Genomic DNA, 14,676 nt, shown 5'->3' with positions numbered 1-14,676 from the left:
AACTCCTGAATTAAGGGAACATTAAGCAATAGGAGCTCATCAAACGCCTCCATACCTACACTGAAACCAAGCTCCACCCAAGGGCCAACAAGTTCCAGAGCAAGACATACCACGCACATTCTCCAGCAACACAGGAACACTCCCCTGAGCTTCAATATACAGGCAGCTCAAAGCTACTCCAAAACCTTTGACGTCTCATAACCCATTACTGGTCACTCCACTGTACTCCAGAGAGAAGAAACCCAGCTCCACCCACCAGAACTCCAACACAAGCCTCCCTAACCAGAAAACCTTGACAAGCCACTGATACAACCCCACCCACAGTGATGAAGCTCCATAATAAAGAAAACTCCACAAATTACCAGAATATTAAAAGGCCACCCCAAACGCAGCAATATAACCAAGATGAAGAGAGAGAGGAATACTCAGCAGGTTAAGGAACAGGAGAAATGCCCACCAAACCAAACAAAAGAGGAAGAGATAGGGAATCTACCTGAGAAAGAATTCCGAATATTGATAGTGAAAATTATCCAAAATCTTGAAATCAAAATGGAATCACAGATAAATAGCCTAGAGACAAGGATTGAAAAGATGCAAGAAAGGTTTAACAAGAACCTAGAAGAAATAAAAAAGAGTCAATATATAATGAATAATGCAATAAATGAGATCAGAAACACTCTGGAGGCAACAAATAGTAGAATAACGGAGGCAGAAGATAGGATTAGTGAAATAGAAGATAGAATGGTAGACATAAATGAATCAGAGAGGAAAAAAGAAAAACGAATTAAAAGAAATGAGGACAATCTCAGAGACCTTCAGGACAACATGAAACATTCCAACATTTGAATTATAGGAGTCCCAGAAGAAGAAGACAAAAAGAAAGACCATGAGAAAATCCTTGAGGAGATAATAGTTGAAAACTTCCCTAAAATGGGGAAGGAAATAATCACCCAAGTCCAAGAAACACAGAGAGTTCCAAATAGGATAAACCCAAGGTGAAACACCCCAAGAAACATATTAATCAAATTAACAAAGATCAAACACAAAGAACAAATATTAAAAGCAGCAAGGGAAAAACAACAAATAACACACAAGGGGATTCCCATAAGGATAACAGCTGACCTTTCAATAGAAACTCTTCAGGCCAGGAGGGAATGGCAAGACATACTTAAAGTGATGAAAGACAATAACCTACAGCCCAGATTACTGTACCCAGCAAGGATCTCATTCAAATACGAAGGAGAAATCAAAAGCTTTACAGACAAGCAAAAGCTGAGAGAATTCAGCGCCACCAAACCAGCTCTCCAACAAATTCTAAAAGATATTCTCTAGACAGGAAACACAAAAAGGGTGTATAAACCCAAACCCAAAACAATAAAGTAAATGGTAACAAGATCATACTTATCAATAATTACCTTAAACGTAAATGGGTTGAATGCCCCAACCAAAAGGCAAAGACTGGCCGAATGGATACAAAAACAAGACCCCTCTATATGCTGCTTACAAGAGACCCACCTCAAAACAAGGGACGCATACAGACTGAAAGTGAAGGGCTGGAAAAAGATATACCATGCAAATAGAGACCAAAAGAAAGCAGGAGTGGCAATACTCATATCTGGTAAAATAGACTTTAAAACAAAGGCTGTGAAAAGAGACAAAGAAGGCCACTACATAATGATCAAAGGATCAATCCAAGAAGAAGATATAACAATTATAAATATATATGCACCCAATATTGGAGCACCGCTATATGTAAGGCAAATGCTAACAAGTATGAAAGGGGAAATCAACAATAACACAATAATAGTGGGAGACTTTAATACCCCACTCACACCTATGGACAGATCAACTAAACAGAAAATTAACAAAGAAATGCAAACTTTAAATGATACATTAGACCAGTTAGACCTAATTGATATCTATAGGACATTTCACCCCAAAACAATGAATTTCATCTTTTTCTCAAGTGCTCATGGAACCTTTTCCAGGATTGATCACATCCTGGGCCATAAATCTAACCTTGATAAATATAAAAAAATTGAAATCATTCCAACCATCTTTTCTGATCATAATGCATTAAGATTAGATCTCGATTACAGAAGAAAAACTATTAAAAATTCCAACATATGGAGGTTGAACAACACACTTCTGAATAACCAACAAATCACAGAAGAAATCAAAAAAGAAATCAAAATATGCATAGAAACTAATGAAAATGAAAACACAACCACTCAAAACCTGTGGGACACTATAAAAGCAGTACTAAGAGGAAAGTTCATAGCAATACAGGCATACCTCAAGAAACAAGAAAAAAGTCAAATAAATAACCTAACTCTACACCTAAAGCAACTAGAAAAGGAAGAATTGGAGAACCCCAGAGTTAATAGAAGGAAAGAAATCTTAAAAATTAAGGCAGAAATAAATGCAGAAGAAACAAAAGAGACCGTAGCAAAAATCAACAAAGCCAAAAGCTGGTTCTTTGAAAGGATAAATAAAATTGACAAACCATTAGCCAGACTCATCAAGAAGCAAAGAGAGAAAAATCAAATCAATAAAATTAGAAATGAACATGGAGAGATCACAACAGACAACACAGAAATACGAAGGATCATAAGAGACTACTATCAGCAATTATATGCCAATAAAATGGACAACGTGGAAGAAATGGACAAATTCTTAGAAAAGTACAGTTTTCCAAAACTGAACCAGGAAGAAATAGAAAATCTTAACAGACCCATCACAAGCATGGAAATTGAAACTGTAATCAGAAATCTTCCAGCAAACAAAAGCCCAGGTCCAGATGGCTTCACAGCTGAATTCTACCAAAAATTTAGAGACGAACTAATACCTATCCTACTCAAACTCTTCCAGAAAATTGCAGAGGAAGGTAAACTTCCAAACTCATTCTACGAGGCCACCATCACCCTAATACCAAAACCTGACAAAGATACTACAAAAAAAGAAAACTACAGGCCAATATCACTGATGAACATAGATGCAAAAATCCTCAATAAAATTCTAGCAATCAGAATCCAACAACACATTAAAAAGATCATACACCATGACCAAGTGGGCTTTATCCCAGGGATGCAAGGATTCTTCAATATCCACAAATCAATCAATGTAATTCACCACATTAAAAAATTGAAAAATAAAAGCCATATGATTATCTCAATAGATGCAGAGAAGGTCTTTGACAAAATTCAACATCCATTTGTGATAAAAACTCTTGAGAAAGCAGGAATAGAAGGAACATACCTCAACATAATAAAAGCTATATATGACAAACCCACAGCAAACACCCTCAATGGTGAAAAATTGAAAGCATTTCCCTTAAAGTCAGGAACAAGACATGGGTGCCCACTTTCACTGCTACTATTCAACATAGTTCTGGAAGTTTTGGCCACAGCAATCAGAGCAGAAAAAGAAATAAAAGGAATCCAAATTGGAAAAGAAGAAGTAAAACTCTCACTGTTTGCAGGTGACATGATCCTCTACATAGAAAACCCTAAAGACTCCATCAGAAAATTACTAGAGCTAATCAATGAATATAGTAAGGTTGCAGGATATAAAATCAACACTCAGAAATCCCTTGCATTCCTATACACTAATAATGAGAAAGTAGAAAAAGAAATTAAGGAAAAAATTCCATTCACCATAGCAACGAAAAGAATAAAATACTTAGGAATATATCTACCTAAAGAAACTAAAGACCTATATATAGAAAACACTGATGAAAGAAATCAAAGAGGACAGTAATAGATGGAGAAATATACCATGTTCATGGATCGGAAGAATCAATATAGTGAAAATGAGTATACTACCCAAAGCAATTTACAAATTCAATGCAATCCCTATCAAGCTACCAGCCATATTTTTCACAAAACTAGAACATATAATTTCAAGATTTGTATGGAAATACAAAAAACCTCGAATAGCCAAAGCAATCTTGAGAAAGAAGAATGGAACTGGAGGAATCAACTTGCCTGACTTCAGGCTCTACTACAAAGCCACAGTCATGAAGACAGTATGGTACTGGCACAAAGACAGAAATATAGATCAATGGGACAAAATAGAAAGCCCAGAGATAAATCCACACACATATGGACAACTTATCTTTGACAAAGGAGGCAAGAATATACAATGGAGTAAAGACAATCTGTTTAACAAGTGGTGCTGGGAAAACTGGTCAACCATTTGTGAAAGAATGAAACTAGATCACTTTCTAACACCACACACAAAAATAAACTCAAAATGGATTAAAGATCTAAATGTAAGACCAGAAACTATAAAACTCCTAGAAGAGAACATAGGCAAAACACTCTCCGACATAAATTACAGCAGGATCCTCTATGATCCACCTCCCAGAATATTGGAAATAAAAGCAAAAATAAACAAATGGGATCTAATTAAAATTAAAAGCTTCTGCACAACAAAGGAAAATATAAGCAAGGTGAAAAGACAGCCTTCTGAATGGGAGAAAATAATAGCAAATGAAACAACTGACAACTAACCTCAAAAACATACAAGCAACTTATGCAACTCAATTCCAGGAAAATAAACGACCCAATCAAAAAATGGGCCAAAGAACTAAATAGACATTTCTCCAAAGAAGACATACGGATGGCTAACAAACACATGAAAAGATGCTCAACATCACTCATTATCAGAGAAATGCAAATCAAAACCACAATGAGGTACCACTTCACACCAGTCAGAATGGCTGCGATCCAAAAATCTGCAAGCAATAAATGCTGGAGAGGGTGTGGAGAAAAGGGAACCCTCCTACACTGTTGGTGGGAATGCAAACTAGTACAACCACTATGCAAAACAGTGTGGAGATTCCTTAACAAATTGCAAATTGAACTGCCATATGACCCAGCAATCCCACTGCTGGGCATACACACCGAGGAAACCAGAATTGAAAGAGACACATGTACCCCAATGTTCATCGCAGCACTGTTTATAATAGCCAGGACATGGAAACAATCTAGATGTCCATCAGCAGATGAATGGATAAGAAAGCTGTGATACATATACACAATGGAGTATTACTCAGCCATTAAAAAAAATACATTTGAATCATTTCTGATGAGATGGATGAAACTGGAGCCGATTATACAGAGTGAAGTAAGCCAGAAAGAAAAACACCAATACAGTATACTAACACATATATATGGAATTTAGAAAGATGGCAATGATGACCCTGTATGCAAGACAGCAAAGAAGACACAGATGTGTATGACGGACTTTTGGACTCAGAGGGAGAGGGAGAGGGTGGGATGATTTGAGAGAATGGCATTGAAACATGTATACTATCATGTAAGAATTGAATCATCAGTCTATGTCCGATGCAGGACACAGCATGCTGCAGCTGGTGCACGAGGATGACCCAGAGGGATGTTGTGGGGAGGGAGGTGGGAGGGGGGTTCATGTTTGGGATCGCATGTACACCCATGGTGGATTCATGTCAATGTATGGCAAAACCAATACAGTATTGTAAAGTAAAATAAAGTAAAAATAAAAATTTAAAAACAAAACAAAATAACAAAAAAAAGAAACCTAATATTAAAAGATTATCATGTTGCTTCTTCATAAAAAAGGGAGGCTAATAACTAATTTGGTAAAACTGACGGGGACTCACGTAAGCCTCAGATGATTCAGATACCACCTGATGATTAATCATCTTGTAGGGACATAACTCCATCTGATGCTAAAGTGGCCACTTGATAGCAAGGCTGATCAAAGTCTTTGTGTTAGTTGTTCAGTTGAGTCTGACTCTTTGAGACTCATGAACTATAGCCCACCAGGCCCCTTTGTCCATGGAGTTCTCCAGGCAAGAATACTGGAGTGGGTAGCCATTCCCTTCTCCAGTGGATCTTCCTGACCAGGGATTGAACCTGTGTCTCCTGCTTTGCAGCAGATTCTTTACCTCCTGAGCCACAAGGGAAGCTTGATCAAAGTCTTAAGGCATTCCTAAAGCTGTGAGAATTTGGATGTCCCCAAATTCCATGTTTAAAGTGATGAATGTCTGTACTAATTTATTGAGGAGAGTAGATTAAATACATCTGATTCTTGCCTTCAGTCTAAGCAAGATGGAATCAAGCCTACCAAACCACTGCAAAAATTTTTTCTGGTGCTGGAGAAAACGCAGGACACTGGGGTCAGTCAGATAATAGTTAGGATAATAGTCAATATCTAGCTGCACACCCCTCACAAGGATAGATTCAAGCTATTCCAGGCCCCAGGGAAGAAATGTTGGTGTAAGCAAAACTGTAAGTACAGATGGCAGGAACTCACAAGAGGCAGGGAAAAGACTGACAAGCTGAGCTCAACAGAGGTGGGTAAATCATTATAATTTTTTTAAACGATTTATTTATTTGGAGTATTTCATGAGAATGCCAGTCTGATATTGATAAAAAATGCAAAGAAAACCACACATAGTTAAGTTTTTGAGCACATTTGTGTTCTATTTTGGTGTTATGTTGTAGAAGCAATTCAAATGTGAATGGATCACTATAATTTCAATAAGCTTACCATTAATAAGATAAAAATACAGGTATGTTATTTTGAGTGTATCAGACCTTGTTCTGCCTGATAGGCAATCAGTGGTTCTATTCTCAGTGTAGATTTATAGAGGGAGAATTGTCAAGTCCCCATGACTGACCAGTCCAGGGAGAAAAAATAACTCATCTACATGGTAGGACTTCAGATATTTCAAATGGGTTGCACATGCAGCTAGAATAAACTCTTAAAATAACTATATATATAGTTATTTGACTTTCCTGTGTATATTTCATCCCTTATTTCCCAGAGTCATGTCCATTTTCCTCTTAAGAATTAAGATTATTTAGAACAGGGGTTAAAAAAAAACCCCAAACAAACCTGAAACAGTGATCTGAGTTTTTTAAACTTCCATATAGACTATTGGGAGTCCAGGCAATGAAAGGATGTGAACACAGAATTTATGGAATTGCTATGTACTAAAAAGGTAATAGAGGGACTCAGTTATGTAGAAACTACAAGGTAGTCACCGATCCTGGGAAGAAAGAGGGAAGAGACATTGGCCATAACACTTGTAGAAAAATCAAGAGAAATAGAATCGAAGAGAACCAGAGGAAGGGTTTCATTAGCAAAGGGGGAAATTCTCAGTACCATGTGAAAGTTAAGACACTGACTAGAAGCCAGGGCAATGTGTCCAAAGTCTTCATTCCCATTTGAAGAAGTCCCACACTTTACATGGTAAAGAAGAAACTGTATCTGACAATCTTGTCAATGTGGCCTGTGAGCCTTTCATTAATAATGGCTTGATTATAATAATGTAACCTACAGGTAATCTAATTATCTGTAGATTATCCAATGGAAGGACACATTTCTGTTCTAAAATGTGAGGCTGAGGCTCAGGCTGTCTGAGGCTGTCTGAACAGTTGGAGCATAGCTTTTTATAAAGACTTGAGACACTCAAAATACTCCAAACATATAGGGTTGATCCTTATTGCTAAAAGGACCGGTGGGAGTATGCAAGGTGGGGGGGATAGAGGGGACACCAACACAGGCTTTTGGGTGGGATCTATCCCAACTCTGAGCTCATATTGAGCATGTATTAATAAGTTTTTTTAAAGTCTCAAGGAAAGGAAAGCTGAGAATATCAACTTTTTGAAGGCGTTGATTCATTTAAATGACATAATTTGTGAGTAAGGGCTGTCTAAGTTATTGGGTTATTGTATGTGTGTATAAAGAATACAGAATGCCTAAGAATTGATGCCTTCAAACTGTGGTGCTGGAGACTTCTCAGAGTCCCTTGGACAGCAAGGAGATCAAATCAGTCAATCTTAAAGGAGATCAACCCTGAATATTCACTAGAAAGACTGATGCTGAAGCTGAAGCTCCAGTATTTTGACCATCTGATGTGAATAGACTACTCATTGGAAAAATCTCTGATGCTGGGAAAGATTGAGGGCAGAAGGAGAAGAGGGCATCCGAGGTTGAAATGGTTGGACAGCATCACTGGTTCAATGAACATGAACTTGGCAAACTCTGGGAGATGGTGAGGGATGTGGAGGCCTGGTGAGCTGCAATTCATGGGGTTGCAAAGAGTCGGACATGACTGGGCAACTGAACACCAATAATGTGTGTGCATGGGGTGGGTAGGAGGGCAGGTCTGAAACTGCATCTTGATAAATGCCAGTTCTACAGCATCTTTCAAAAGAATGTGAGGTTAGTGCTGACTACCAAATGATTTCTTCTGCCATCTCCATGTCTTGTTTTCTTTATTTTTACAGAGCTAAGCTTTATTTATTTTGGTTTTGTTGATCATACAAGGAATGTGTCAAGTATTACCTTAAGATTCTCATCTTTCTAATTGAGCTGACAACCATCTTCCAGGTGATATTAGACCACTTCGCTCCAGTCTGAGTTCTTAAGGCAGTCTTCAAAATGGAAGGAGAGAGGATCTTCTGCTCTTAGAGCCTGTCAGGGAACAGTGGAACCTGAACATAGGAGAAGTTCAGATCATGGTGACACTGCATTTAACCCTCACTAATCTCTGAAAGCCTTTTATTTTATCAAATAATCTCCGCTTGAGGCTGCTCCTCCCATCACAGCTTTTCAGAAACCTTCCCATGTTTTTTTGCTGGAGTAAGCTTTAAAGTCTTCCTTATCACCAACAGCATATAAAACAGTGGTCCCTGATGCACTAAGAACTCAGGACCCTCAGGACTGGCCAGTTTGACAAGAGGTCCTCTCTACTGAGCATGAAAAGAGGGAAATAGAACTGCTTACCAAATAGAACTGCTTGAGCAATTCACTGAGGCCAGGGCGGGAGGCCTTCCTCTCTGTTGCTAGCATAGACCACAGCTTCACTCAGCTCTGTGGAGACAGCTTCTCTGAAGATTCACTTCTGTATTTGCAGCAGAGCTACCTTCTCTAACAATTTCCAACCTTTCCCTGACAAGAGATAGTTGCCACTACTCTAACGGCCTCTGCCACAGTGAGACGAGACTATCCCTCAAATTCCCAGATCCTGAGAGACAGAGTGAGTCTTTTCAGATATCTAGATGCAGGAGGCTCTGAAGGAAAGTGTTCCACTATTTGATGCAGCCAGTGACTTTCTCATTCTTCACGTGGTTCCTGGTATAACTTACTCTTCCAGCTTTTCTCTTTTCTGGTCACACATTCTTCTTGGATAGACCCTTTTAATAAATATGACCTTTAGATGTTGGGGACAGGGGTAGGTCTTGGTCTATAGGACTGCTCTCATTAATTTAAAGTCACTTTTAGCTTTCTAGATAGATAAATATAGATATTGCTGTCATTGTTTTATCATTATGTCATGTCCAACTCTTTGAGACCCCATGGACAGTGGCCCACCACGTCCTCTGTCCATGGGATTTCCCAGGCAAGAATACTGGAGTGGGTTGCCATTTCCTTCTCCAGATATATAGATGTAGACTTATGCTGATGATTCTCAAATTCAATATTCAACCTGGTCCTCTTTCCTAGTCTCTGATCTCATAAACCCAACTAGCTGTATTATGCACTTACAGATTTCAGTATAAAACAGAATATATGATATCCCCTCAAGAAATCTTCCAGTATACACATCTCAACAAGTGGTTCCATCATTTATCCAGTCTCAAGACAAAAATCCATGAGGGCCATTCTCCTTTCTCCAAAGGGTAAATTCTCCTCTGTCCTCCATTCCTGCTCCCTTCCCATCACAACTAGTCCTACAATAAGTTCTCACCGCTTTTTTGTCATCCTTAAATGTATGCTGATTCTTACCACTTTTCATTGCTTCTCTCACTATCACACTAGGCTACATGATCTTCACTTCTCGCCTGATACTGCAATAGCCTTCTTGCTGCCCTATATTTTTTCTCTTTTTAGAGTGATCATCGACATTAATCTCTTCCATACCTACTTTACTGCTGCTAAGTGGCAGACACCTCTCGTTATTCTTCTCTCTCTTATTCCCATTTATTTTCCTCACAACTTTTTTCTCTAGATAACATTTGTGTTGATTGCCTGCCTTCTAAAGACTATAGTTTTATGAGGACAGGAACTTTGTCTTGTTTACTATATCTTTAGCCTCCAAAACAGTGGAGGCACATAGCAAGTATCTGATAAATATTGAAAGAAAGAATGAATGAAAGAATCTCAGTTCACAACACAAATAGGAAGCTTGCCTTGCATAGCTAAAGACCCTGGAGTTAACAGATAATTAATGGCTTTTGCAAAAGAGCATCTTTCTTACTTTTATTTTCATGTTAATGAATTATTTAAGTGTATTTATGTATGTCATTGCCCTTAAACTGTGGCCAGGCAGTTTAACTGTATTTCAAACTTTTTTACTGTACAGGAAAACAGGATAATATATTGTTTGGAACTTGTTGACATTTTTAGCAGCTATAATAAAATATAATTGAGATACATAAAATTGTACCTGTTGGAAGTATATAATTTGACTGGTTTTGACAAATGTATATACCTGTGAAACCCCTATCACTCTGCTTTCACTTAGGTTATGGTTCAAATCTTGGCTCTAAAATTTAGCAGCAGAGTGAATTTTGGCAAGTTATTGAACTCCAATAGTTTATTTATCTGAAAACTGGAGGCAAGATTGGTATTTTTCCCACAAAATTATTGAAATGAATAAATGAGTTAACATGGATAGTGCCTTATAAATAATAAGTATATGATAGCTTCTGGTACTTTTTTAGCTAAGTAAGTAATACCTAAAAGCTACCTAAAATATTTTTATTTTACAGTGCTTTTTAAAATAGAATAAAAAACTTGAATTCCTCTTTAGGCCAGGCAAACAATTACAGATTTTCAGAACTAGGATTAGTGGATTTATGAGGACAATTGGAAATAGAATGATATAAAAACATTCAAACTTAAAATCTACCCCTACACCCCATTCCCACCAAGGGGAAAAAAAAAAAAAAAACAATGGAAGAAGGAAAAGGAATTGTGTTGTCCCTATGAAACAAATCTGCAGGTTGTGTTTCGCCTATAGGACACAAGTTTCTGACCCCCAGCAATGTGGAATCAGAGAAGGGGTTTTAGTGTGAAATTTACATTATTCAGTAAATATTTTACAAATGACTGGTTCCGTTGAAGAGACAGTATTGGAGAGGTGGCAAACAGAAAAGTAGAGGGACCAGTTAGGAAACTGTTTAAATAATCTGCATTTGTTGGTTTAGAATATATTGATAGCAGAGATGAAGAGAAATGAACATATTTGAGATGCATGCTGGAGGTAGAATAGACATTGCTTTTTTTGTGGGTCCATGTTTAGAAACTGAATTGTCCTTAAAATTTTTTTTAAATCATTAAAAAAGGTAGTGAGCTATTAGGCTTTCTTCCTTCTGACTTCAATTCCTTGATTTTTCTAATATAATTTTTATTTGACTTTACTATCTAAAATTAACTGGATCCCTTTATGCTTACTTACTAGAGGAAGTGAGCACAGAGCCAACTGGGCTGGACCTCACTAAGTTTCAGTTTCCTTTTCGCTGCTTCTCCAACGCCTCAAGGTTGCTGAGAAGGTTTTTGGTCTCACTTTGTGCCTGCCTAGCTGTCAGACAGAGCGGCTACCCTCAGCTTCAGCCCTTGAAGAGATCCTCCAAACAGGTAAATGGCTTTCCACTTTTCCTAGCCTCTTGCAAACGGTTGTCTTTTTTTTTTTTTTTAATTAAAAAAGAAATCATTTAGAATGAAAAACTAGCTAATGACTTTTCTTGCTATTTATTCACCCTCTGTTTACATATTTCATTTGTAACACAAAGTAAATAAGAAGCATTAATGCAAATGTTTTGGCAGTGCAAAAATTTCAATACTTAATGGAAAATGTATTTGATTTTCCACCAGATTGAGAAGTATGGCAGTGGCAACTCGTTTGACATGGATGCAAGAAAAAAAGCTGCAAAATTACTTTGGAGAAAAGCAGTTTAGCCTTCTCTATAAGGCCAGTGTCCATGGATTCTCTACTAATAGTTTGCTTCAGATATGCTCTAGACAAGGACCTACTCTAACAGTGATTTACAGTAAAGATCGGATTGTTGTGGCATATATGCACAAGAACTATGGGGAAGGAAACTATTTAATCACTGTTTTTGTCTTTCAAGAGACTACAACTACAGAATGCAAAGTAGGACCATTTAAACTACTTATGTCATTTGATAAAGACCCTGGTGGAAATCTTGAAGTCAGTATGCATCTAAAGGAAAAAACCATGTATTTTAGTGTAAATGCAAAGGAAAAACTTGGACTATTTCAAAATTACATTTCCTTCCAGGACTGTGAAGTTTTTCGATGTGAAGGTAGGTTTAACCGGATAACCCTTCACATTTGGAGGGTTCTAGCTGACCCATTCATGTAAGGAACAATAATTTTTTATACTTGTCCTTATCATCGGGAAGTCCAGACTGAAAACTAGCCCCAAATTGTTTTCTACAACACAAACATGATCAAAAGTCGCATATTCAGAGTTCTCTGGGGTGTGGGGAAGGGGTAGGGAGGAGGAGATATTGTGGCAGTGAGAGAGAGAGAACAGAAAGCAAACTTGAAGATTGTGAGACTGTTAGAAAGAAACCAGAGCTTGAGCTTCTCTTGGCTGGTACTCGATGCTTTCTGCTGCAGTCTCCTATTATATCAATCACATCAAAAGACCAAAGTTAGTTTGCCCATTGTTCTACTAAAGACATAAATTGTTTCTTATATTTACTGTTACAACCAATGCTCCTGTATTATCTGTATGCATATAAGTACACAAAAATACTTCTTTATGGTAACGTCCCAACAGTGGAGTTGCTGTTTAAGAACTATGTACATTTGCATTTGGATAGATACCTTCCAAAAGCTTCAGTTGTCTGTGCTACCCACAAAAGTGTTGTAGACATGCTTGTTTATGGGCCAGATACTGCTCCGGACTCTAAAATAATACTATGCTGCCTTTTAATCTTTAGCTAGTTACATGTCAATATATCAATTTGTAATTAGAAGTGGCTTCCAGGTGGCTCAGTGATAAAGAATCTGCCTGCTAATACAGGGGATGAAGGAGACTTGGGTTGGATTCCTAGGTCAGGAAGATCCTCTGGAAAAGGAAATGGCAACCCATTCCAGTATTCCGATGGATAGAGAAGCCAGGCGGGCTATAGTCCATGGGGTCACAAAGAATTTAACATGACTGAAGTAACTTAGCACATAATTCTTAGCCAGGAACATACTGTTAAAGATATTCAAGAGAAAAATACCATCCTTGTAGCAAATATCACTAGTTTATTTCCCAGGAGATAAGACTACTAGCATATTTATAAGAAAATTAGACCTAGTTACTTTTTTTCTTTCCCTGGTAAAGAGAGTGAATGTATCCTAGGTCAGTTGTTTTAACTTCTACCTCCCTAATGATATATCCACAATATTATATATAGTAGTAATTTTTTCCTTTTTATTTTCCTATAATATTCATTGTAATGATTCCATCACACTGTAAAGAAGATCAAGTCACTTTTGGTGACCATTTGGGTTTTCCAGTCTGGGCCTAGTACAAATAATATTGCTATAAATGTTCTTGTATATGTCTTTTTGTTCATGTATATATATATAATTTTTTTGAAGAATATAAGTATGAAATTGGTCATCAGGTATGTGCATATTCAGTAGATACTGATAAAGTTTTCCCACATTGTCATACCCATTTTCATTACCATAAGCAGTGTATGAGACTTTCTGTCTCTCTAAAACTTTCCCCAAATCTTTTATTACTGATTTTACAATTTGTAGCCATTCTGGTATGCAACTTGTGGTGTGACATTTTGTGAATTTGGCTTTTTTTGATTAGACTAGTTAGTAATTTATTTCATATTTTACATTAATTACTGTATTAATTTATTCTTTTTCAATTTATGGAAATTTGCCTTTTAATTTTTGTTATATTCTTATATTTCTAAGATTTGTTCCCCTTTATTCTTTTGTTTCTATTTTCTGTTTCTTTCCTTCTTTCTTGTTATTCATGAAATATACACATCCCAAGTTGATATTAAGTATTTCTATTCTTATAGTCTATACATTTACAATTGTGATTTTTATTTCCTTTTGGATGTTAAAGCTATCTAAAAAGTGATTTGTGAAATCCTAAGAGGTTGCCCTTCTCTTTGTTTACCCTCATTCTTTTCTAGTTTTATTATATTGTAGTCATTGAACACAGTCTTAAATATTTCTGCCTTTGGTAATTTAAAGAATATTGCTTTATAACCATGCATTTAGCTATATCTATAAATGTATTATTCTTTTGTTATTTAGAGTTACCAGCATCACTACATCTAATCCTTTCAGTTTTAAATCCACCAAAAAAGAGTAACCCTTTCCAAGAAACAAAAGAATGCTGAGCCTGAGTCTCACTGGTTCAGTGAAGATGCAAGTCTGCCCTTGAATCCTTTATTGTGCACTCATTGTTTATGCACAAGTACTACATTCCTTTTTACACCAAGAAGAAAATCAATTGGATTGGAAGTTCTAAGAGGCCCAACAGTTGATAGTAGGTTTTAGAGAAAATCTGGTGCCTGTAGTTTTTTATTTGTGTGTCTTTGTACACTATCCCCTTCAGATCTATTGGATTTATGGAGAAGACATTTTAGGAGTATTTCGAGTCTTTCCCTGGCCTGTCTATGC

General features: G+C 37.0%; 1 protein-coding gene across 1 annotated transcript in view; it reads left to right on the top strand.

Annotated features, from left to right (window-relative positions):
* The first annotated feature begins 11,884 nt into the window (after positions 1 to 11,884).
* IFI44 (interferon induced protein 44) overlaps positions 11,885 to 14,676 on the top strand; it is a 29,285-nt gene continuing 26,493 nt past the window's right edge. The window contains 1 exon segment of the mRNA XM_052638013.1: positions 11,885 to 12,326. Coding sequence (XP_052493973.1) covers positions 11,885 to 12,326 — 442 coding nt within the window.

Source organism: Budorcas taxicolor, chromosome 3 (assembly GCF_023091745.1).
Source record: "Budorcas taxicolor isolate Tak-1 chromosome 3, Takin1.1, whole genome shotgun sequence".
NCBI lineage: Eukaryota > Metazoa > Chordata > Mammalia > Artiodactyla > Bovidae > Budorcas > Budorcas taxicolor.
This window is presented reverse-complemented; position numbering and strand designations above follow the sequence as displayed.